The following is a 25,646-nucleotide window of genomic DNA, read 5'->3' on the forward strand; positions in this document are numbered from 1 at the left end:
TAATTATTTATATATCTAATATATTCTCAGTCTATAAATTAGAGTACATTTATTAGTCTGATCTGACATTACTATTATTGTGAACATCAAATGTCATTTCTAACATATCTTGATTAACCCTTTAAAGGGCAGCGGCTCACTTAGGTACAGTATTCTAGTTAGGCTAACGCCAGGCGATATTCTTCACCTGAGGAACCCCCGCCCCCGGAAGGCTTAATACACAATTTAGTCAATAAGATTGACTACATTTACTGATATATTATTGCCAACTATAGTTTACTTTTAAAGACAATTTGTATTATCAGTAGGTATTTCTTGTTAATTGTGTATAATTTAAAGACGAAATATAAAAGTAATTGAAATCTTACATAGATATCAAAATTATAAAAACAAAGTGTAGTTGAATATAGCCTGCTACTGTTGAACATAATTTAGCTTAGCTTAGCTTAGCCCTCCTCCAAGGCCGCCACTGGGAGGAACTACAGCGTTGAGGCAAATAACATCTTGGCATTAGTTTAGCTAGTAGGGTCAAGTTCACAAGGATTAGGTCAGTCAGATCATATACACACACACGCGCGCGCGTCACTTCTACTACTACTGTACTTTGCTGTCACTCGGAATCGAGTATGACAATCATCCAGGATTCATCCAGCGATGACACAATGATATGAGTTATTAGTGCTAAGGTGAGTGGAGACTGGAGAGATAGGGTCACCTGTAGATGCTGCACCTGTGGAGGGGCGACGGCACGTTGTTCCGGAGCTGGCGTTTATCTGCTTCGGTGTGCAGTCAAACCACTCATGTGGTGCTCCTCAAGTGAAGAGGTCGGTTGAGCACTTCTGGCTTGTCATAAGACTATCCCTATACCTTTTCCGTTGCCCGCCAGCGTTACGTTTACCATTCTTTTAGTGATTGTAGAGTAATTGCTTTGTCAGTCTACTGTCGTCCGTGCGAGTAACATGGCCATTCCAATGTAGTTGTTCATGGATAATGTCAGCCTCGCTGCAGCTCCTACAGTTGGTGTCAGCGAGATCACTGGCATTTGTTAACTTGTCTTTCCGGTGGACTCGGAGGATGGATCAAAAAATACGCTGGTGAAAGCTCTAAATGCCTTGAGGTGTCTCCTGTATGTAATAAATGCCTCGCTGTCATAGCATGGGAAAGAGAGTTGGTGCCAGCAGTCCATCATGCATCCTTGTCGTTATCCACTTTCAAATGGGGGAAGAACTTGACAGCTTATTAGCTGTTAGGACGGTTGGAACCCGTTCTGTATTACTTTATCATGGGCCTTATTTATAGTTTTCTTAGGTTGAGAATAAATTGTACCACCAATAAATGTGCCTTAAGGACAACAGAATATAGAAAAGGGAATTGTCATTAGGTTTGGTTTGGCTCATCGACCATCAACAGACGACGACAGCATAGACAGCTTAGTTGTAAATCTGAACACTATAGAGCTTAAGCGTTATAAACCGTACAGTAAGTTAGTGAAGAGTTACACATCTGTCCCAGCTTCACTCTGAGCTGTGTTTACATCTTCACCAGGTAAGACAATAATAAACTTAAGTTATTTTTTAGTAAGATGTAAAGTGAAGATTTAGAGATACAAGTTGATATTAACCCATAATTGAATTTTAAGGTGATTCACGTCATATTTATGCTGTTAAAGGTAGTATAATTGTATCCTCTTAGTTGGAACGTAGTGATATGAAAAACAATATATTCTGTAGTTATTGTTTTATTATAAGTAGTCTTGGTAATTTAATTAGAACCAGGGTTTGGTAATAATGGCCTTTATAGTGTATGGTCTTAATAATGTTTATTCCGTTTGGCTTTTTCACAATTACTCGGCATTAGTGTTGTGGGAAGTCAAGTGATGCCCCTCAGAAACAAAATTAACTTATAATCATGTTAAATACTCATGTAAAGTACAGATCCAAGTATTGTAGAGAAAAATGGGTAGTTGTGTGAGAAGACATCATTGTGTCATGTAAAAGATGTCGTGAACCAAACTCAACAACAGAACTAACATTTTTTGGTTAGTATCTAAATGGCATGTGGTAATACTTTATAAAACCACCTTATACAGAGGAGAAACTTAAGGATTTTCTTTTTAGTAGAAAACTTCTTTCTTACCTCATGAATATCAGTAAAATGGTTAGGTTAGGTCATGCAGCGAATTTTAAATTACAACTGTCCGAGAAAGGTTTAAGTTAGGTTAGGGTGAAATTGTTTTTCCTATTTCTTTTTGTGTGTGTGTGTTTTGAATGATTCTGACTTACTTCCAAATAGGTGCATGATCGAAATGATAATTTTACCAAGGAACTGCAAATTCCCTACTTTAACTCTTCTGGTTAGATTGTTAAGAATAAATACAATTCCTGCACGTGCAAAGGCCATGTTCACGCTTATTTTGACAAATGAGTGTCATAATGCACTTCCCAAACGATCACATCCTAATAAGGTAAAATAAAATGACACCCTAACCAACCTACCTACCCTAACCTAACCTAAGCTAACCTAACCTAACCTAACCTAACCTAAGCTAACCTAACCTAACCTAGAAAAATGCACTTCCATCTTAGGATAGGTTAGGTTAGGTTAGGTTGGATTTATCTTATCTACAATAAATAATCTCTCATTCGCAGAGGGAGAAGTGTCTGCTACGCTATTGAGGTATGATGTGCCACTAAGGGAAAATTGCCGAACTAAGATCAAAATTACTGTAGTAAATCCTCGTGTTGACCTACATTTCTGTTTAGGACGAACACACACCAAATAATCGTAAAATCGTAATTCCTTCACTGTTTTATTAATACCTGAATTGAAGCACTAAGAAATTTTTTTTTTTCCACAATTTTTTCTTAAAGTTGTTCGTTCCCATTAGTTGGTTTCATAAAGTACAGTACAACATTACTCAACCTATCATAGGCTTGAGTTTAATGAAGAATGACTCCAGGGTGCTACTATAGTGTGCGGTCTACAAAAATAACTTTGGTCTAACGTAAAGTAACCTAACCTAACCTACTCTGACCTAACCTAACCTAACCTGACTCAGCCTAACCTTACCTAAATATCTTGTAGACTGCACGCTATAGTAGTGCCGACTCCAGTCACCTGAGAAAAATAACACATGGGAAGGTATAACTCGGAACTAATCTGTTGATGTTTTATTTAGTTCAGTTTAATATGAGTAGATTTCCCGGCAGCTGTTTTGAATATAGACGAAGTGATTAAATGGTTAAACTTACCCAATTCAGGTTCTTAGTTGATTTAGTCCCTTCAATATAATTACATATGTGTTATATGATCTATATTTCATGTGCACTATTATTTTTTAGCTTTTTTACCTGTCTGGTCGTTTATTTAATGACTTTACACAGTTTAAACATTAACACTGAAAATCTAAGCAAAAGAGTCTGGATCATATACTGTACTATTCTGTAAAATATGTAAAATTGCTGAAATAGAAATGGCTTAGTTAACTACAAGGGTCCGGATTAACCATCTACTTGGTCTGTCGAAAGACTTTCATTTAATTTGGAACATCTGAAGCTTTTAAGAGTTTTAATCCTTAACCAGCAGCTAAGGATTTCGTACGCTGCTCCAACATGTCGTCATTACAGTTAACTTCCTTTAATGATTGCTGCCACTAAAGGATTAAATGGTAGAACTTGATGAGGTATAATATTTCTTCTGTGCTGCATTCCTGTGTCTTCATATTAACCCTGATTTGTAATATTATATACTGTACTATAAGAAATATTATGTGTGTAGGTTCTACCAGAAGATAGGTTATACATTATGTGGTTATGTTGTGCGTAAACTCTTGTAGGGCTTTGTGTTCTATTTATTTTACTGCATTAGTGATATATAATGTAATGTACAGGACTGTTGACCTTTGCTTACTAAATCTAACTCAGTTCTAATAGGCCCCAATCTATCTCAACCTGAAAGTTGTACAAGTTTATAATTACAGTACAAGTGTTACAAAACAAACAGGTCAATTGTGCCTCTGTAATTATATAAGTTCTAATCCTTGTTTAAATTTGAATTAACACTTGACCTGTTCTTCAGGGTTACCATGTTTGGTCAAGAGGTAGAGAGAATCATCGGTGGTCTCTGTGCAGCTCAGAAGCTGGAACGTGACCGGGCAGTTGCTGATCTAAATGTTAAGATTAAAAACTTTTCACCGGAACTTATTCAGAGTTTACAGAAGGCTCTGTTGAGTATTGTTTCAGATTCTGCAAGGTAATAAAATAATCTGGGTATTAGTTGTTATTATGTGTACAGTTGATTCAAACTTGTAACATTCTTAGAGAGAACTCTGTATACTGATACTGAAGTGTGTATCAGCCATTAATGATTCTGATTGTTTTATGTATGTGTGTGTGTGTGTGTGTGTGTTATATTGTGTTAATGGCAGTGCTGAATATTTTATAGCTACTTGCTCATTGAATCAAGGTTGAATTAATCCATATTCTTCACCCAGTGCCTGCTGTAAGAGCCAGCAAGGCTTCACATTCACTGGGATTAACCATACTGGGTAGTTTATGCTCGGGTGTTCACAGCTCACCAGATCAGTTTATGCGATAATTTCACCATGTTGTTTCTTGTTGGTTCAGAACTAACCACTGTACAGTACTGTAGTAAGGTTCATGCAATAAACTTTAAACCTTGCTGCATTTTGAAGCAACCATTGGATAGGAATTTTGACATTTGATTTTGCTCGGGTGTGATGAGCTGGTGTGCAGTAATGACTGTCAGAGTAACCTGCCATGAGAGAGTGTAGGTCCCCTGCTGTGGTGAACAATACCAAGGTGTTCTAGGAGATGGGACCTTGTAGGTTGTCCTTATCTTCCCTTCAGTGATAAAATTGTATCACTAAGTTTAGTTTTTCATATTTTTAGTGTATTTAATAGGATTGATTTAATGATTGATATGATACGACTAATAAACAATACTATAGTAGTAATATTTCATATCTGTGAGGCAATTAATGTACTTCAGATTTTGTATATCACTAGTAGGTCTGTCTCATGTATCTTTATACTTTGCAGTCCATGGGAGAGCAAACATGGTTCTCTGTTAGGACTACGGGTGCTGGTGTTGATGTCTGAGGTGGAGTTGGAGAATGAAGATCAGTTGGAAGTACAACAGGCAGCACTTAAAGTCCTCACTGACCAGGAAGTGAGAGTCAGACAGGCTGCAGGTGAGTGAAATTTATAGAACAAGTTACAGTACTAACATTCTTTCTTTTGTTTCTCACAGTTTAGTTAAAGACTTTTTAGTTTAATCTGGGAAGTTGATTGAATGACTGGCTTTGTGCAGCATCATGTATGGGAATGTCCTCTCTTACCATGCTTACCCCGAGATGTACTGTATGTACGTCTCATGGACTGGCTCTCAAATATTACCAACTGTACTGTACTAGATATTTCTATATGCCTTAAATCAGACAGCTTTCATAATACAGACTACATACAGGGAGATTGGAGTTTCCCTTCTATCCCTTATATTGCAGGCCAGGGTTAATTCGTCAGTCCTATCTCCACCACACTGTCAGCTAACCAAGGTCAGGTTGGGATGGTTAGTGAGTGCATTTCACACTATCATATTGTTACATTATAAAGTAATATGATCGGTGGCTCCAAACAAATAGATGAGCAATTTTAACCTTATTTGATGTTATGTACTGTACCTGTTTTTGTATGTTTGCTGTGTTTCACTTATTATTATGTTGATATGATTTAATTCAATTTTATCATAGGAGTTTGAAGTACCAGGTATGTCTAAACTAATGGCTTCATTGCAGATGTACTTTATACTGTTTGTTAATCAGCTAGTTCTTTTGTCGCTTCACACAGTTGTTGGTCTGGTCTGTTTTGTCATATTTATGGTTTCTTTTAAGTTGTAATTGATGGAAGCCTTGCCACTTAAAGTATGTTGAAAGTGCTTGGGGATAGATCCACTTTTCCAAACACTTAAGAGTGAGTATCCTTGGGTTTCATGAATAAGTCAACTGAAACTGAATTTCCAAATGGCAGATTGATCTTGAAATCAAGATGGTAGACAATAGCTTGGGACAGAAACAACCCAAAAGAAGATCTGGCCTTTCACCCTTAAGCCCCGGGTTAGGGTGCTGCTGGCAGTAACACACACACACACACACACACACACACACACACACACACAAATCAACTTTTCCAAAAATAATAATAATAAAAATAATTTCGGGAAAATAGGCGGTCATTCTGGAACGTCACCCGGGGCCTAAGGGTTAATGGACGGCTGTTGCACATTGTCCCACCTCGTTTAAGGCTGACAATATGTGTTGGAGGAGGATAGGGAGAGTAATTGGTATTGGGTGTTAACAAATCAACACTGGCTTGTATTTTGGAGGATAGCTGAGAGATCTTCCTCCATTTCAAGATGAGTCCTCCATTTTTACTAACAATTTTAACTAATATACCTTAAGTAAATTTTTTTTATATAATTGACTCCCACAGTTGGTGTTTACGTTTCATTAATACACTATATCTTTTTGTTACAGGAGAAGTATTAGGCTCTCTCTGTCAGAAAGATGGAGGTGCCACATTTGTCTCTTGTCGATCACATGTTCTGGAGTTGGTGCGAAGTAATTTGGACCGGGAGATGACCGATGATGAAGCTTCAAGAAATGAGCACGAGAGCACTAGACAGTTAATGGAGAAGCTGTCTGCTGGAACCCGAGAAAGAGTGAGATTTGGTTGGCCTTTGGAGGAGACTAGAGAAATGAGTGTAGATATTAATATTATAAGGAATATATAGTAATTCTTATGTTGGGTAATACTTATTTCTCTATGTCATAAGTGTACTGTATTTATAATTAGTTTTAGGTCCAGGGAATTTAACTTTTCACGAGCGTATTTATAATTAGTTTTAGGTCCAGGGAATTTAACTTGTCATGAGTATATTTATAATTTGTTTTAGGCCCAGGGAATTTAACTTTTCATGAGCATATTTATAATTAGTTTTAGTTCCGGGGAATTTAACTTGTTGATTAAGGTCACATAGAATTTTATCATTATTATATTCCTCTTTCCCCAGAGAAATAGCGGCGATGCTGCACAGATATTTCACGACACTGCCGGCTGGAGAAACTTGGAGACGAGCATGAAGTGTCTTGAGCACATGATTGCCGGAGCTGGACTGAAGTTTCTCGCTTATATTGACCAAGTAAGGACAATTCACATCATTTACCAAGGGCCTGTATTTTAAACCTGAAAGGAAGTGAAGCTTGACTTGATAGTATAGTTTTCACTCTGTCTTTTGGATTTTTATGATAATTAAAGACCATAAGTTATAAATGAGGACTTCTCTAGATATTAAAAAACGATTATATAGCAGTCAATCATCAGTCTGGGGATGAACATGGTAGTGGTGGTTATGTGATGTATATGAAGTGAACAGAGATTGACCAGGTGGCTGTCATAGTGCCTTGTGGTTTGAGGGGACACCATAGTAGAATTCATGTAGGAAAGCAGTCAGGAAATCACACCTAGCATCTACTGAAGGAGAGTTGGTGTTCATCTTGTTTCTGACCACCTTGTAATATAGTGGTGCTTCTGTAATATAGTGGTTGTTTCTATAATAAATATTTGTATGTATTTGTGAAACCTTGACATCTTGTTTTTGTATTTATCGTGCAGGATCTGTTGGACTTAATCTTTGAAGCTTTGACTCACACCAACCGCTTTGTGAGGGAGACGGGCTTCAACGTGTGCGGTGCTCTCGTGTCCTGTGGGGCTTATGGTGAGGATACGTTGATTGGTGTTTATAATTGAGAACTTAGTGCAGAGTGACAGTAGACATCTTGCATATTGGCAGTAGACGTCTTGTATACAGTACAGGTATTGGCAGTAGACATCTTGCATATTGGCAGTAGACGTCTTGTGTACAGTACCGATATTGGCAGTAGACGTCTTGCATAGTAGCACAGTTCATGTTTTTGAGAGCAAGTACAGGTATTGCCTCTTTAGAATATTTTTTGTTACTTTTTTCGGTTTTGTGACAAAGTGCGGTACCTTAAACTATAATCATAGTTAATATTAAATAAACAAAGAGATTTTAAGGTCGTGGTAGTTGTGTAGTATCTTGCAAGTCATTAGTTAAACATTCACATAATTAATAGTGTCTTTACCTTCTTCACTCTGTCATTTACAAGAATTAATTAATATTTCACTATCCATCACAAATCTCACATAATGTTATTGACCTGAAAGATTTTGTCATTAGCTTAGTATTGAGAGGTGTATCTAAGACATTTTAACCTTTTATCTCATAGAAGGGGCTGAGTTACTGGAGTCGAACCCGATGTTTACATATGGCGACCAACTATCACGTCAGCTAGGCCAGGGATTGGCTGATAACTGGAGTCAGGTAACTGTTAAATATTTCCTGTTGTGATTTTTTTTTTTTTTTTTACTCAAATGATAAATGATTCTATCGTTCATGTGCATTCACTCCAAAAGTATTCCTACGGAGGGGTCCGATGGATTTCAGATTGAACGCTACGACTCCTGTTGTCTCGGTAGGGTTGTCAAAATCTTTCACCCGTTGTGTCTCACACAAAATCGTACAGATACTTGTTGGAGCGAGTGTACACAACTGTTTCTGACACTTCAATCCATCCACCTTGCTACTTGTACATCCTTCACCCCCAGCCTTCCATCATATTATTCTTCCCATAATTTAATACAGTATTAATGAATAGATAGATCCATTTGTCACTCAGTCTATTGAATTGACACTTTAATCATTGGAACTAAATTAGGATTATATGATGATTATATTGTATGTCAAGTGAGAGTAGTTGTTCTTCAGTAACTTACACAACACTCTATGATAATTTCAGGTGCGGTTGGCATCGTCAGTGGCGACTCGCAAGTTCCTCGTGTCCCTTCCACCGGCAGCCAGAGAACGCTTCTTCTCAGTATTATTACCTCGGCTCTGTCTCAATAGGTGAGTTCAGTAGTAAGGTTTTGTAGATCACCTGAAGAATCTCCACACATAGCTTATTTCACCTAAAGATTAACCACCCTAACTTAACCTACCCTAACCTAACCTAACCTAACCTCACCTCAAATAGTGTCATGGTGGTTAATCTTTAGGCAAATTTAGCTGGGGGGGATTCTTCAGGTAATTCAAATTTCCTCCTGTTAACCAAAGAAGTTGAAGCATATTTTAGAATCTCTTTCATCATTACAGGTGGGGAAGACTCTACCGGGATTATTTTATACTATTGAATGAAATAGATGAAGAATTGAAGGCTATGAGGAAGTGTTTGGGGAATATTTTTATTCTATTTGCAGTGAGCATTATTGCATGTTCTAGTACCTTACAGTTTGTAAATAGCTGTACTGTACTGTGTTGGATTTTGTTGTGATGAAATAAGCAAGTGTATTTTTTTATATGTGATGTAGACTGAGGTTGACTCACTTCACTGTTGATGAGTTGTGTCCCAAAAATTAAAAACTTTAAAAGAGGTTTGTTTTATTCCTTCATGTTCTCTGTGCTGGTGTATTATTCATGTGGTCAGGAGGTCTTGCTGTCTTCCGAAGAATATTCCTCATGTATTGACAACTTAAATTTTGAATGTATTGTGGTTAGGTATTGCTCAATAAAAAATATATTATTGTAGTATCACTTCTGCCATAAAAAAAAACTTGCCAAGGAGGAGAGACATCCTAGGACTGGAGAGAAAGATATCATAACTTTCTTAACCATTTTCAGATATTATGTTGCTGAGGGAGTGAGACTGTACTCACAGGAAACATGGAGACAAGTGGCTGGGTCAGAAGGGAAGGCTCTGGTGGAGAAATACATAGATTCAGTGGTGAGTGTTGTCTGTACTGTAAGTTTTCTCACAAATTGAGCTTCATCCTCTGCCATTGGAATGTCTTACGTGCTATTACACTCTACCAAACTATGTGTTGTGGACTTGTGTGTTTGAAGAGCTACTTTGACATAACTGTTGCATATAAACAAACTTCATAATGCAGGGCTTTTAAAATTTTTGGATGCAGTAGGTAATTGGTAGTTATCAGGAGGTACTTCTCAAAAATGACTTGGGTTCTAGAGGCTGAGGAGGCCTTTGAAGGTAACTTAATTAACTTTACAGTTCCAATGCGATAAACCTTTTGCTATAAGGAGAGATTTTTACCCAGTCTTTTCTTTAAGATCTTTACAAGTTAGTTGGTACCCGTGAGAAATTTATACATGTAAAAGTGCTTAGTACAATAGTGATACATTTTGCTAGCCCTGATAATGAACATAAGACCTAGTACAGTAGATCAACACAAATGCCCCTGTGAGTGTTGGTGGAGAAAATGGGAGCAGGTTAAGAGTGTAGTCATTGATAGTGCAAGTAAAAGGAGAATATAGTATGTCTTTTGTTCTTGGTTCTGGCCACTGTAAGGTTATAAGAGGAAAAGGCTTGCAAGAGTGGGAAAAAAATTGTCAGTCAAGAAGATGGATGTGAGAGCTTGTTCATTCCTTCAGCAGTTGCTTCTTCCCTGACTCATTTATCTGAATAATGATGTATTTGAACAGTTTTTTAAGGTATTTTATTTGTTCAAAGTTTGGTAATTTATGTTTAAATTCGTCAGGTGTCTTATTACATAGAAGCAACAGCAGCAGATAACCATGCTGTACGTGAGGCAGCTTGTGCATGTATAGCAGAGTTGGCTCTTAAGATTGCAACTGATTCTGTGAGGGTCCACGTACCTGACTTACTACATTCTCTCACTGTCTGCTTCAATGATGACTCCTGGCCAGTCAGAGATGGTGAGTAAATGTTCTCTGTTTATCATTCTGTTTGTTTACTTTAAAGAAATCACAGTTGAACTTAATTTTTATGAGGTTTAAGTTCGGTAGAAAGAGAAAGAATATGTCAAGAGTGATAAAAGTCAGATGAAGAAATACGTTTGTGGTTTATTGTCATGCTTCTTCACAGTCTTTAAGTTTGTTCTTTTTTTAGGCTTTGTTTAATTGAGTATATTAGTAGTTAATGATGTTTCTCGTTCTCAGCTGCGTGTGTAGCGTGTGGCAACTTCATCCTCTGTTTCCCTGAAGAAGCCCAAGGCACCATGGAGGAACTCTACCCACTCTTCTTTACCAATCTCCAGGTGAGCGTCTATGTTCATGCTGTAAACTAATTTTCTGTACCGAATTTTTTAAAGTTAAAGGCACATAATGGCTTGACACAAAACAAAACAAGCCCTTATGATATTACTTTACATATTTGGAATTATTACCCATTTATATGTTACAAATATGTTGCTTCAGGTGTTGGCATAATGCAGGAGGTTCTCGATGTCTGTTTATCTTGTATTAGGATAGTCATGGTTTTAATTAGGATCTTAAGGTTGTCAATCAATTCTGTAGATTTCTCTTATCAGGTTTATCCACATTGTACTGAGATTTGATGAATAAAGAATTGAATTGTTATTGTTATGAAATGTATATTTATGTGACTGATTGATATCAAGGGTAACTTACAGGGGAAACTAAAAAATTTCTTGTTAATCTGATTTCATTTGAGGAAAATAAGTGGCAAATCACCTGCTTAAATCACCTACTTAATGTCAAATTTTCTTTACAGGATAACATTCCTTCAGTTCGCCAGGGAGCAGCCATTGCCATTGCTAACATTGTACGAGCTTATGGAAAGGACGTTTTACCCATGATTATTGAGAAGATGAAAGAGGGACTGAAAGGTAAGAGGCCATAATGAGATAATATGATATATAGTTGTTTCTTCAATAACAGCCTCACTGTTTCAGTATACTGTACCCTGCCATGGTATAGTTTGTGAGCTGGGTTTGTATCTGTTTGAATGATGTTTTAAGTATTATTATCACAGGTTTTATTGCTATTGTTACAAGCATCATCATCATAGGTATTATCATTATTATTATGTTTTGGTATTACTCTGACTGTTATACATTTAGGAGTGGAGAATCAACCCTCGGAGACTGAGAGGTACGGTGACCTGGAGAGTGGCCCGGCTATGTATGGTGTTGTCAAGCGCAAGAGGGACAATGACATGGATCTTCACTCAAATAAACAGGCAGGTGTTGATTAACTTGGAGAACACAACCCAAGTAATTCTCTCTGTTTGTACCGGTGTGTTGTAATTACCAGTAACATTACATACATACAGTTTTGGGGCAATGGAACTTGGTCAGTATAAGGGAAATCTGGTGGCCACATCTGCCCTATGTCATATATGTCTGAGGACTTGTGAGTTTCTTTATTGGTGACAGTCCCCATTTCATCCTCTTACTCTTACCTGTCTCCTACTATAGATGGTCAATTTTATGGCTTCACTCCTAAGGCTGAAACATGATGAATCTGTGTATGTGGAGAGAGTGTTCCTGGTGGTATGAATACAGAATCACTTTGTATAAGTTCAGTTGTGCTGTTGAGTCACGTGCCTGGATATGTTTCAGATGTTTTCCTGTGGTTCATTAGCACCCAAGATGGGGCGAGGTGGAGGTGGGTGCTCAGACTGTAGATACCGACGTCCACCACAACTCTGGGAGAGAGCTGATGGGTCAGTACTTACCAGAGTTATTCATCTGACTCTTTTGTATATTATTGAATCTTTGTTGATCTTACTTAATTCTTTATTAAATATAATGAAATAGATGCATCAAGTCTTAAGAAAACATGAATACAGTATTAGGAATATATTTTAATTATGTTATTGTTAGGATTACTTTCTTTTGAATATTTTTTGTGTTTCTGTTTGTAAGTAATGGTTGCTTCAGTTCAGTGAGAGATACAGGAAATTGTAGAGTTCTTCAGTAGGTTCCAGATACTTTTGTCAAGAGTCTATAAGTAACAGAAATGTGGAGGAATATTGAAGTAACACACTAAGAAAATGATGTCCTAAAGAGAGCAAGTTGTCATATTTTTTAGATATATTTTGTCATTTATTATCTCACCTTCTCTTTGGTACAGGTATGTGTATTTAATAAATGAATTAGCCGGAGTTCCTCATGCAGCAGCCGAAGTCACCACCTGTTTGCCAATCTTAGCTGAAGCTGTGCGACATAAACATTATGCTGCACATATCACTCTTCTGGAGACTTTGTGTAAGACTCTCTCACATCTTGCCAAGGGACTAGGCAAGCGAGTCTTTAAAGGTCATCTCTATCTGTTTCTGGATGCTATCTTCTATGCTTTGGTGAGTAGTTTTATTTCATTTTTATTTACTGTTTATATTCCTGACATGACCAGTGGGATACAGCAATTTGTTTGTATCTTTATATCTGTATTATGTCTTTTTTTATTATTTAAAAGATATCTATTTGTAATCTAAATTGTAGAAATAACACATCTACCAATTTTTAAAAGAACTTCATGAAACTTTGGTACAAATGACATATATGTTGTTGGTACATTTGTTGTGATAGCAGATGATACTAACACTAGCTATAGTACGGACACTTAGTTATAGATACATATTGTATTTAATCTCCAGGAGTGTGAAAATGCCCTGACATCTTCTGCAGCAAGTCAGTGTTTGACCCAGCTGTCGCAGTTTCTTGGCCCGAATATTCTCAGAGGTCGCGTTGAAGAGCATAATCCCAGGTTAGTGTTAATCTCATGACATGTAGATAGTTATAAGGGACAGTAGCAATAGAATCCACACATAAAAATTAAACCAGTAAGTTAGTTTACATTGTCTTGCTTCCTATAAGTGAGAGAATACAAGTAAGGTAATGAAGGTGTATTTACTTGTGTAGTAACACTTTCTTGTTGCTTCCTACCTTTATTTTGAGACATCTTTAACTCTTGATTCACCTTAGGCAAAAATGAGAGAGGTGTACGGGTAATATATGATTGATAGCCTGAGGTATTCAGTATCATAGGCTCTTTCAGGATGTATGTTATTATTACCATCTCTTATTATGCTTGTTGCAGTTACCTGAAGGCCTTGGATGCTAACAGGTTCATAGCTCCACTGTGATGGTTGAGCCTCAGTGTGATGGCAGTTGTGGCTGGTGGCTGATCTTCCCCTCCCCCCCCACCCCCACCCCCCCTCCCACCATATCCAAGTCAATAAGCTTCATATGTTTCTATAATGAGCTACAGTGATGTCAGATCAGTGTGTTAGTGAGGAACATAGCTGTGATTGTGATGTGTTTTTATTTGTAATTTGTGTTGTTGTTTTGTTTTAATATGATACCATTTGGTTAAAGCTTCATTAAGGTTATTCTCTACCACTATTTATAAAACAATTTGTCATTAGATACTTGGTCGTGATTGGCTAATTCTTCCTACTTCTGTGGCCTTGCAAACACACAGATATGTTTCCATGTGTGGTAATCCCTGTGTGTCTTGAGACGGTTGTGTGGCTGTGGGAGAGAGACTGTACGGTAACTTTTTGTTGTTGTAGTGAATCAATATTTTTTGATCTAGTTATATGTCTTAGAATTTTTTACCATTATGTAAAAGATCCAGTTTGTTGCAGTTAAAAGAATTTTATAGAATTTTTTTATATAAAATTAGGTTTTGGTTTAATTTTGTGAAAATTTGGGTTATTATTTCACTGGCATATCTAAATTTGTTTTGGTTTATCCAGGTGAAAAGAAATGGATAAGATTTTCTAGAATAATATTTTTTAAAAAAGATTTTCATTTGTCCCAGTGGGAAAACTTGGATCATAGTTGGTAAGAAATCTCATGCCCTTCTCATCTGCTCATTGGTGCTGTGTGGCAACACCATAAATATTTATACATGTGTATAAGAGGTCAGTTTAGGCTCTAGTACTCTTTATCCTGTTATTGTGAATCATCCTCTATTTGACATTTGACTAAAACCACAGCAGCTAATTTTGATAGATTTTTTTCCACAAATGTGAGCCTTTCCTGTATGGCACAGGGTGTCTGGAGTCAAGTAGAAACATCCTGCAGTTTGCTTATTATCATCAAATGACCATATTAGAATAATATACAGTCATTAATTTATTCTAAAACAGTACAAGTTGATATGGTGTTACTCTCTGTTTACATTATACTTGTTATTACGTGGTGGTAAGAAGTGTTGCCGGAGAACAGCACAAAATTATGGTAGTCTCCCCGTTAGGCAGAATCCCTGATCCCCAGAACTCTTCGGTAACTGGAATGGAAATCGGGCCAGAAAATTTCCATAAAAAAATTCTCCATTCCTCGTCTGCGAACGAGCTTTCGAGGATGAAAGTCGGGCGCATTTTCCTAAAAATTCCAAGAGAGTTCTGAGAAAATCTCTCCAAATCTCCCCATTCTGGGCCTGGGATAAATTTTTTGGGAGTCCCAAGAGATTGCATCATGATCCAACGCATCCCCACGTGCCAGGCGCGTGGGTGGCCTACCGATCCAAGCAACTTGGGTCGTTTAGTTCATACTCTGCTGCCATTGTAGAAGGTTGTTCCCTCGCTAGCTAGACATTCTGCATTTAAAGAAACTAGAGAAGTAAAGTATTTTGATAGTATTTCATGACAAAAGAAGCCAGTATTAAAGAAAAGTAATAATAATACTGTATTGGTATTAGGGCAGGATATAAAATTTTAGACGACAAAAATATATGTAAACAAGAAACTTCTTTTTGTACAGTTTTGCTTTTTTTAAATTGTTACCATCCTAAATGTAACTCACTGTACAGTATAGGAGAGAGTCACATATGTTTGGGAACATTTTTATATTTTATTTTCACATGCATGGCAAGCTTCCTCACTCATGTCTTAACATTTCCACTACATTTTTAATAACCTTTCACCTCTGTGTCATTTATCAAAAAGCCTTCCTGTGTCTTCCCTATATATGTGATTGATCTGTAAATGCATCACATGCTCTCTGTGTTCTAGTCTTCACAGTCTGTGGTAGTTCATTTTTGAAGCCTGAGAGAATTGGGAATATGAAAAATTTTAAAGACACCATTAATTTTTTTTTTATATAATTTTAAACATTCTTATTTTTAATCTTTCAGTAAGTTTTGTTGCATAGGATAGCCATGATATGAATGTTGATAAATCTTCATTCTCATGATCATTACCCAGTATACTAGTTTATCCTTGTTAGTGTGAGGACAATAGTAATTTTATATGGGATGGCTTAAGTAATGTTCTACTGAGATTCTTCATTCATGAGAACACTTGATACTGTATTGTGTATTACATTCCAGGTACAGAACGTAGCTCAGTCTCTTGATGACAGTATTTGATCAACTTGCTTTTTTCTCAAATATGTTCGTCTGTAAACAGTTTTGTTATCCTATATACATTGTATTCTAGTATAAATTGTTCTTTCTCTAAACAATTGTCATCATCAACATATGTTTGCATAGTTGTGGTGTATCACAAAGTAGTTCTTGCACAAAAGGCCAAACTCTTCATGCTAGATGATCAGAGAGGTACAGTATATGATTAGGAAATATACAGTACAGTATATTCTTTATATCCCCTCTACTTATTTGTGATTGTAAAATTATATATACTACTCACAACATAACAGTTTGAATAGATCCTCCCCCCCTCCCCCACATAGACATCTGTTGCTTGACTGTCTTAATGCACTAGATACAAGTAGGAAGGCTAATTTTGTAATAGAAGTACAGGTACAGGGTCCATTGTCAGTAGAATGGTGCTCCACTTATATTATCTGTGTAAATAACTTAACAAGAAAACAATTATAAAGACAGAATTCTACTGTAGTGTATAGTTGTACATAAATTTCTCTCAGTTCTGTGATAAACTGATGTCCCAAAGAGTTTTGTAAATTTGAATTGTAAACCGTGGTACAATTAGAATTTCTTGTCCATATTTCTCATCTTTTCACACTTCCATACCCATTTTATTTGCCGCCATTGTCATAGTAGTATAAAGTTTTTTCTCATTTGTTGGACAAAAACTGTGTGAAGAGAACAATTTGAGTGAACTGAAGACTGAATTATTATATGTATTATGTATTTGTTATTATGTATTGTATTATGGTGTAACATCATCAGGATAATACATAGGAGTGTTCTATATTTCCAGCCAAGTTCATTATATACTTAAAACTCATTAATACAGTGTGAGTATACACCATTTATTTGTATAGGTACCCCTCGTTATCCAAGGGGATGAGGTTCCTTGAAAACCTTTCGGATACCAAATTTTCAGAGAGCGAATAACAATACAAATGGGAAGAATAGGGTTTACGTTACAACAAAATGCCACTATTATAACTAAAAATAATGAAATTGGTTTCTGAACAACAAAACAAGTCTACCTAACTATTGTAAGGTAATTGCTAAACTATATAAGACATACTGTACTGTCCAGTTTGTATAGCACCTTATCAGAGGGGAGTCAAGGCTCACCACAGAGTAATATGAATTTGTGATCGGATCATCTTTCGGATAAGCCAAGGAATAAAATTTTGGGATACGGAACACTAGGATAACGAGGGATACCTTATATTGGAGACTGTCACTACTTAGCCTCTGTCTGTTGTACGTCTTACCAACTGATTTCTTTTCTTAGGAAGTGGTTATCATCTTGGCTCCAGCATACTGTTTAGTTTTACAAGAGAACCTGATATATACAGTCTATATAAAGAATAAACGACCTTCACGTGCACAAGACTTAATGTGTTCACTGTATTGTACGTACTTGGAGACGTTACATATAATCAAACCTAAGATCGTTAGGTAAGGTTTACCAAAGTTAAGGTAAAATATTTGGTTCATGTCTGATCTCATAAATTGTTAAAGGATCAAATATTTCTGGTTCTAACAAAACATTGAGAGCTGTACTGTACCCAGATTGGTAGCCACAGCCTCTATTGTACTGTAATACTGTACTTCAGTTCTGAATGTAAAGAACTGTACTGTTTTGCACACATTGGTACATAAGACAATATTAATGTGGAATATATTTCGGTTGTGGATATTTGTCCTGTTGTTGGTTAAGTAGGGTTTTCTTTAGACTAATGCTAGAAGTTCAGAAGTTGATGGAATTGGATGAAGCTTTGTGGAAACATTATTTACAAGCTGCAGTATTAAATAGATATATAGAAACGAGAATGTATAGAACCTATTAGACTTTGACCTAACTAACCTGTCTAACCCAAACTAACTTACCAGAAAGCCCTTTTAAAACACACTTAATACACTAAATGTTTTCTCGTTTCCATTTATTTATTTACTTATTTGTAATTAACGCTTTTATACAGTTTTATCCAATTTTATCATCTTAGGGTTAATCTAAAAGAAACTCCCAAACCGATAACCGGACAAATATCCATAGCGATATGTTTTATGTATTAAAAGAAGAATATGAACCAATACATCATAAGTAAGATGTGATATGAATATATTTTGTTTGACGGTCACATTTAGTTTCAGTTAAATATAATGACTTTTCCCTTGAAATGTCACAAATTGTCTCTTGAATATGACAACAGTGCCATTTATTTTTAAGACAGGACTTGTAGGAAAGATTTTTATTTTTATTTTTCTCTCTCGATGTAGATATTTGTCTGATTGTCGGTTAGGAAGGTTTATTTAGACTAACACCAGAAGGAATTGATAGAATTGGATGAAATTTTGTGGAAACACTAATTACAATCTATTAAATAGATAAATGGAAACGAGAATGTATTCAGTGTCATTAGGTGTGTTTTAAAAGGGTTGTCTCGTGAGCTAGGTAGGGTTAGGTAAGTTACTTTAGGTTAGGTCAAATTCTAATAAGTTCTGTGCATTCTCGTTTACATTTATCTACTTAATTGATTGTAATTAATGTTTCCACAAAGTTTCATCAAATTCTATCAACTTCTTCTGGTGTTACTAGATAAACCTAACCTAACCGACGACCGGACAAAAATCTTCAGCCTTTATTCATGTGTTCATCATAATTTCTGATTTCATGCTTGGATGTCATAACATTACCTGATAATTTTCTTTAATATATAATCAGTGAGTAAGACCTTGTGTTTTTAATGACCTGAAAATTTGATAACCTGTTGATAAAGATCCAATCACGTCTGACAGTATAATATGATACTGTATTTGTATTCGAGTAAATGTGAAGTAAAAGTTATCCCTAAATTTAAATGCTGTAAGGTACAGTTACATGAGCAACAAAAGCTGAGCACCATTAGGCAAAGTATTTTAAAATATTGAAGAAGAAAATATTGCTATGACCATAATTGCTGCAATTTTGTCATCAATGTGGAACAATTCAAAGCAACTCGACCACTGTACAGGAGCCAGTGAGTCACTATATTGTTGTCAGGGGAACCTGTGAAGGTTGTGGTCTTGAAAATGGATCTAGGAATTGCAGCTGCCACTTATATTATAATTTATAAACAATGCAGGATGAAGAGATGAAGTGACCATCTAATGCAGCTCTATGTGGAGAATTACAATTAGACAAGTATTTATTTCACAATTTTACAAGAATGTCTAAGGGTGCTTTTGAGATGCTTTGTAATATTACTTTATTGGTCCAAAAAAACAGAAAATGGATACAAATATGACAGAAATTCCTTTGAAAACTAAAGCAGCCATCACATTAATATTTCTTTTCACTGAAGATTGTTATAAAGGCTTTATGTGCCTGTTTAAAGTATCAAACTCTAGTATTACTCTGGTGATTCCAGAAGTGTACAAAGCATTAGTTGAAGGATTAAAAAGAGTCATGACGGTGAGTATACTTTATTTTTCTGTTTCTTACTTACACTTGCTACTTAGGAAGAAAAAACGAAAAACAAGAGTGGATGTTAGGCAAGACCTAACCTTTAAAAATCCTAACTATAAAAATTTAACCTTATTCATATTTTCGGTGTTAAGTAGGTGATAGTGTTTGTGTTTCAGTGTTTGGTATGTGTTGTTTTCGGTGTTCAGATAAAGGATGGATTCATCTCTAAAAGAATCAAGTTAGGAAACGTTAGGTCAGGTTTTCAAAGGTTTGTTTGGTGTTATTTTTAGTGTTTTACCCCACATTTTCATTCAGCTTCAAAGCCCAGCCCACTTTAAACAAGTAATTTTGTTGGTAATTTTATCGATTAAGATATTCGACAATTTTAAATTATCGACGAAAATACCATAGAACAACGTGTCTTAAAATAGTCAGAACTATGCAAAAAACGTGTTTTTATTTTAGTAATTGAGTTGGGCCCACTAAGCAAATTTTAAGGGTTCGTTGTCAAATTCAACGCCAACCACACATGGGTCGATCCAAATAAATTAGACAAATAACATTTACAATATCTAACTTCAGTATTTTCATATATTAATGAGATATATTAGATTTGCTAATTTTCTGACATGTAAGTTTTATTAAAAATACGTTTACTGATTTTAATATAAATTTTTGTTAATAACTATGATAAATATTTATATTCTTGATCCCTTAAAGAGACTAGCCGCGTTGAGGGTTATGATTGGGTTGTAGACCACCAATGAGGTTCCTCAAAATATAGGGATGGTAGCAGTTGACCAATAGGGAGCCAGAAGATAAAACGACTAGGATAGCATTTGTTGTTGTCGCCGAGGCGTCACGTCAGTCATCAACATGTTGGACGTTATCTACAGCATCCCCTTTTTCGTGTTAGAATTACCCAGATTGAAGCTGAAGAAGCCGTCATGGGTGGCTATGCCGGCACCCATGGTGGTGTTCGCCTTCATCCTGCTGTCTTACTTCTTGGTGACGGGAGGTGGGTGCTGGAGCCTCCATGTTGCTGTTGTTCTATCCTTATTATCTTTACATGTGAAAATATATGTTTAGTAAGTTTTGGTCTAAGACAGAAAGAGTAATACAGTACTTTGAGCCCCCTTATGTCATGTACAGTTTATTGTTTTTTTAATTTGTTTCTGTATTCCTAAACATTACCGCAGGAGGAGACAGCTAAACAGTAGAAGTTGTTTGATTTCGGTCATTTTTCCCATAGATGTTTGGATGATACTAAGGGTTATTATTACTGTTTAGGTCATCCAGCAAATTTTAGGATTTTAAGTTACCACCGTCTGAGAGAGGTTTACGTTAGGTTAGGTTGAAATTATGTGTTTCTTTTAATGTGTTTTGAAAGATTCTGACCTACTTCTAAATAGTTGGAAGACTGAATTTATAATTTTACCATATTAAGTAATAAAAATGATGTGGCAATACCCAGAAGCTAACAGAACCTGACCTAACCAACCAAACCAACGTAACTTCCCAATTGGCTGGACCCCCTGCCATATTAAGCAGAAGAAAAACTTACTATAAATATCTGGTACCAAAGAAAGCAACATTTCTATAGCAGTATTGTGTAATTTTACATTTATCAGTTGTTACACCGTCGGTTGTCTGCCGCATTTTGAACACTTACACATCCTGTCATGTAGTCCATGTTGACAGATGAACTCCTGGAGATGGTCTTCATCCTCCACAAACACAGATAACTTGTGATAAGACGAAGAACAATCTGCACAGTTAAATATAAGATGATGAGCTTGTGTCTTGAGTCTGTCCCCTTGGAAAAGAATAATATTACGTGAAAGAATTTGCATGAAAAAAAAATTGACGGTTTTGTGCAACCAATAAACATACAATAAATACTTACATTCAGAGATACAGTTGTTGGGGACTGCTTATTTAGCATTCTGTGTCTGGCTGATGTTATGGAGTTCCTTCAGGCGTTTCTGGTAGTTTTATAACGATGTAAAGTTAACACACATAGAGTTACCTAACTTCACAAAACACACCTGCCACTGTATTGGGTGGAACTGTGGCTCACTACATTCTTGTATTGTAACTGCATCATTGTGCATATTCTTGGAATCCAGGATTATGATTATATTTAATATAAACCAACTAAACATTGAATAATCCAAAACATAAATTAAATATTGATTATGTTCAATTGGTTTACAGTATATTGTCATAAATACTTTAAATAAAATTGGCTGATTCTAACACCATGCAGACTCCATGATTGGCCTTATCACTGGCTTGGGAGATGATAGCTTTTGGTGTGGATTACTGTTCTTAACATATTGATAGAGCAAGAGTGATGTCATGTTTCTAAAATGGATCAGAGATTCTTAATGGCTAAAAATTTCAGCAGACAACATGAAGCAACCAAACCTAACCCTACAAAGTCCCTACATTCCAAAGGTTGGTTTGGTTAGGCTTAGTTGGTTTGTATAAGTTACTTTAGAAACATAGTGCCATGAATTCCACCACTAGCCATATGTAATGCCACACCTCATCTCAGCAGACCATTGTACATATTGTGACCCTTTACATTTGTATTGGCAACATTGGTTAATGAAGTTTCTCCCCCAGGTATAATCTACGACGTAATTGTTGAACCTCCCAGTGTCGGCTCGACCACAGACGAACATGGTCACTCAAGACCGGTAAGTATGGTGTTTTTTTCTGTCAACATTTAAAGTTTGTAATTAGAAAGAATGGGAAGAGGTCTTAGAATGTTATGGTAAATATTCTCTTTAGCTTGACTGTTATATTCATTTTGAAAGAACATGTCCAGATGTTTTGGAGTGCTAAATATTGTCTCCACCAAGGAAGGAAGGAAGGAAAATATGTTTATAAATTACATAATCTTTGATTGTACATTTATCTACAGACTGTATTCTCAATATTTTTTATTTTCAGGTTGCGTTCATGGCATATCGGGTAAATGGGCAGTACATCATGGAAGGGTTGGCATCGTCCTTCATGTTTGCCCTGGGTGGTATTGGCTTCATTGTCCTCGACCAGACTCACTCTCCCTCAACACCTAAGCTCAACCGCATCCTCCTCATCATCATTGGTTTTGCCTGCATCATCATCGCAGCCATTGCTTGTTATGCATTTATGAAAATCAAACTCCCGTAAGTTTTAATTATTTTTTGATTATGTTCATCGGGACTTGAGAATGTAGAATTGTTAAGGCATCCATGTGGGGGAGGGGGGGGGGGGCAGTTGCTTGAATTGTGTTCTCCTGGATCAAACTTTGTTGGGTTGGGATTAAAGCAGTTATTTTTTTTAGGTCAGACAAGCAGGTGCAGTATGTGAGGCCTGGGAAGGTTAGGTCAGGTAACTGAAGTAAGACTTCTGACCCTTGGCACAACAGTTTAACAACACCGGTACAATTAGATCAGGTCACATTGAGCAGACCTTTCACCCAGCTACTTCAGTTTTGTACAAGACTCTATCATGACAGTATCACCTGACTTGACCCTAGGATTTCATGGGACTCTGGAAATTGATCATTCTTATTTCATGAAGTTTCCAGGATAATATTTTTTATTTAGTTATAAAAGATGTGGTGGGTGTATGTTTAGGATTCTACTTCTCCTTGTAGGGATTATTATGAAAGGAGCATGAGGGGTCAGACTTACAGTACAGTCCCCTTGAATTAACCCCAAATTGCTTGATACCTGTGTGTACATTCTCTTGGCTAACAAATAATGTTCTTGTGACTTTCTGGTTGTCATAAATTTTTGGAAACTCCTAATGGAATCCTTAGGTAGTAGTGGCATGTTGAGAAAATGGATGGAAATAAGGTGATGGAGAGGAAAAAAGGGAGATTGAGAATGAGATGGAATTATAAAAAGATAAAGTATTGTATATATAGGTGAGAGGCGTGTATGAATGTTTTTGATGATAAGTCAGAAAAGAAACGCCACAAGATGATTATTATATTAACCTGGGGCCAAATTTACCTACAGCCAGTGAGTGATTTACTGTACTGTTATTACTGTATAAGATATGATGGTGTGAGGTTTACAAACATATTTTTCTGTCTTTTTTCAGAGGTTACCTGATGAGCTGAAGAGTTTTCTGGTATTTTCTGCTTTCCAGTAAAATACCAACATCAAGTCTTGGAGAAGTTCATCCTTGACGTGGGTTTGTACCACATCTATGTACAATGTTGTAATGTCAGTAAATTCGACATTGTTACAGGAGAATACTGTTCTAAAATGCCTTCATAGTATTTTACTTTATTTTGTTATTGATTTTGTTTCTCATTATTTTTGTAAATCATCAGAATATTGAAGATTTGTTATTTGGAATCTGTTTGGGTTAAAAGATGATTTATATGTGTAATAAAGTAGATTATCTTCCAATAGTTGTTTATATTTACTCCTATTATTATTTATAGTTAGTATGTAGACATTATTAGTATCTTAACCCCTCCCCATAATGAATAAAATCTGGCGTTATCTAAATAAAATACTCAGTAGCGTCCCCATAGTGAAGGGCTTTTTTGTCTTTCACCGGTCTTAACTCTCTGTCATCCCTGCCAACACTTCTGCAGCATTCCTTTTATAACACAACTCACCCAGTGTTGTACCCGACTCACCCAGTACTGTACCCGACTCACCCAGTACTGTACCCGACTCACCCAGTACTGTACCCGACTCACCCAGTACTGTACCCGACTCACCCACTACTCTCCACACGTTTTGTCTTGTGTGACTTGTCTCCCTTAGTGTCTGTCTATCCACCTTGTACTGTCTTGTTCACTAACTGCCATACTCTCTTTGTAGGAAATTTTCTGTCTCTTTTTATTTATATAGTATTTACTGTACTTTTTTTTGTGGATACAGTTGATTTCAGCCGTATATTCTTATGAGTACAGTAATAGTTTATTGAGGCAATGACCATGATGCATTACTGTACCAACACTTGATGTAGCTATTGCAGTAAATCTTATAGGGTGATAATGATCCCTTAACTCATGGCTTGTTCTGTGTGTGTGTGTGTGTGTATTAAGCTTTGTTGAGTATAATGAAGAATTCTCAATTTTGAACTGTTTTCAGACAGCCACTTTGTACAGTCAACCAAAGATCCAGTGACCCCAACCTGGGTCTCGTTTGCTTTCAATTTTACGTGGCAATACCTTGTAGACTAAGGCTGTATGTAATGGTGGATCTATTTTTGGCTGTATCATTGTCAGGATAAATATTAAACAAACCAAAGGTAGAATTTTTTTAATAATAAACTGTTCATTATTATTTTAGATCACGTGTAGTGTTTTGGGTAAATGTTCTGCCAGAAGACTGTGGTCAAGGGGTTCACAGCTAGCGTATCATACAGTAGGTCATTAGATATACTAGTGTCCTGTACTTGGTCTATTTAGTGTATATTTTAGAGATTAATAAGATGAAGTTATTAAAGGAATTATTTCAATTTGCCAAAGCATTTATTGAATTGGTCAGTTTGGTTCATGTCTTACACCTCATACTAAACAAGTCCTCCTTATGACACACTACAGTACTTCCTTTAGCTGATCCTCTGTGTTTAATGTCTCCTTCAGAACACATAAGACCTCCTTTATGCCTGGTGGTTGATGAATTCATAACCCCAAGGTTTTGACTCGCTCTTAGTAATTCGGTTTGTGGTACTGTTGGGGAGGTTTGAAGCATCTATGATAATTAATATGCATTTTTTGGTATATTTCACCACAGTTACATTATTTAAAGATTTATTGGTGTTTAATGATCTTTGTTATTGATTGAGAACTTCTGTTGATTACTTACAGATTATGTACCTTATTTTGGACTGAAAAATAATGAAAATTTTGGATCACTAACTTAATTTTCTTGTCAATTTCACTTTATTTCCATTCCTCTATCTGACA

The 25,646-nt window shown here is 36.2% G+C and overlaps 2 protein-coding genes across 2 annotated transcripts; both read left to right on the forward strand.

Moving 5' to 3' along the window:
• Positions 1–1,422: 1,422 nt before the first annotated feature.
• Positions 1,423–18,997, forward strand: LOC121869653. The gene is made up of 17 exons (XM_042371183.1): positions 1,423–1,545; positions 4,078–4,251; positions 5,061–5,212; positions 6,554–6,738; positions 7,090–7,218; positions 7,692–7,794; positions 8,327–8,421; positions 8,897–9,003; positions 9,775–9,877; positions 10,650–10,827; positions 11,071–11,168; positions 11,645–11,759; positions 11,994–12,112; positions 12,495–12,598; positions 13,009–13,234; positions 13,532–13,641; positions 13,975–18,997. The coding sequence occupies exons 2-17, from the start codon at positions 4,085–4,087 to the stop codon at positions 14,018–14,020; spliced, it is 2,037 nt and encodes a 678-aa protein (XP_042227117.1). The 5' UTR covers positions 1,423–1,545; positions 4,078–4,084; the 3' UTR covers positions 14,021–18,997.
• Positions 18,998–20,518: 1,521 nt separating this feature from the next.
• LOC121869654 (oligosaccharyltransferase complex subunit OSTC-like) lies at positions 20,519–24,129 on the forward strand. The gene is made up of 4 exons (XM_042371184.1): positions 20,519–20,729; positions 22,343–22,416; positions 22,673–22,890; positions 23,816–24,129. The coding sequence occupies exons 1-4, from the start codon at positions 20,588–20,590 to the stop codon at positions 23,832–23,834; spliced, it is 453 nt and encodes a 150-aa protein (XP_042227118.1). The 5' UTR covers positions 20,519–20,587; the 3' UTR covers positions 23,835–24,129.
• The last annotated feature ends 1,517 nt before the right edge of the window (positions 24,130–25,646 follow it).

This window comes from Homarus americanus, unplaced genomic scaffold (assembly GCF_018991925.1).
Source record: "Homarus americanus isolate GMGI-L3 unplaced genomic scaffold, GMGI_Hamer_2.0 scaffold23578, whole genome shotgun sequence".
Taxonomy (NCBI): Eukaryota; Metazoa; Arthropoda; class Malacostraca; order Decapoda; family Nephropidae; genus Homarus; species Homarus americanus.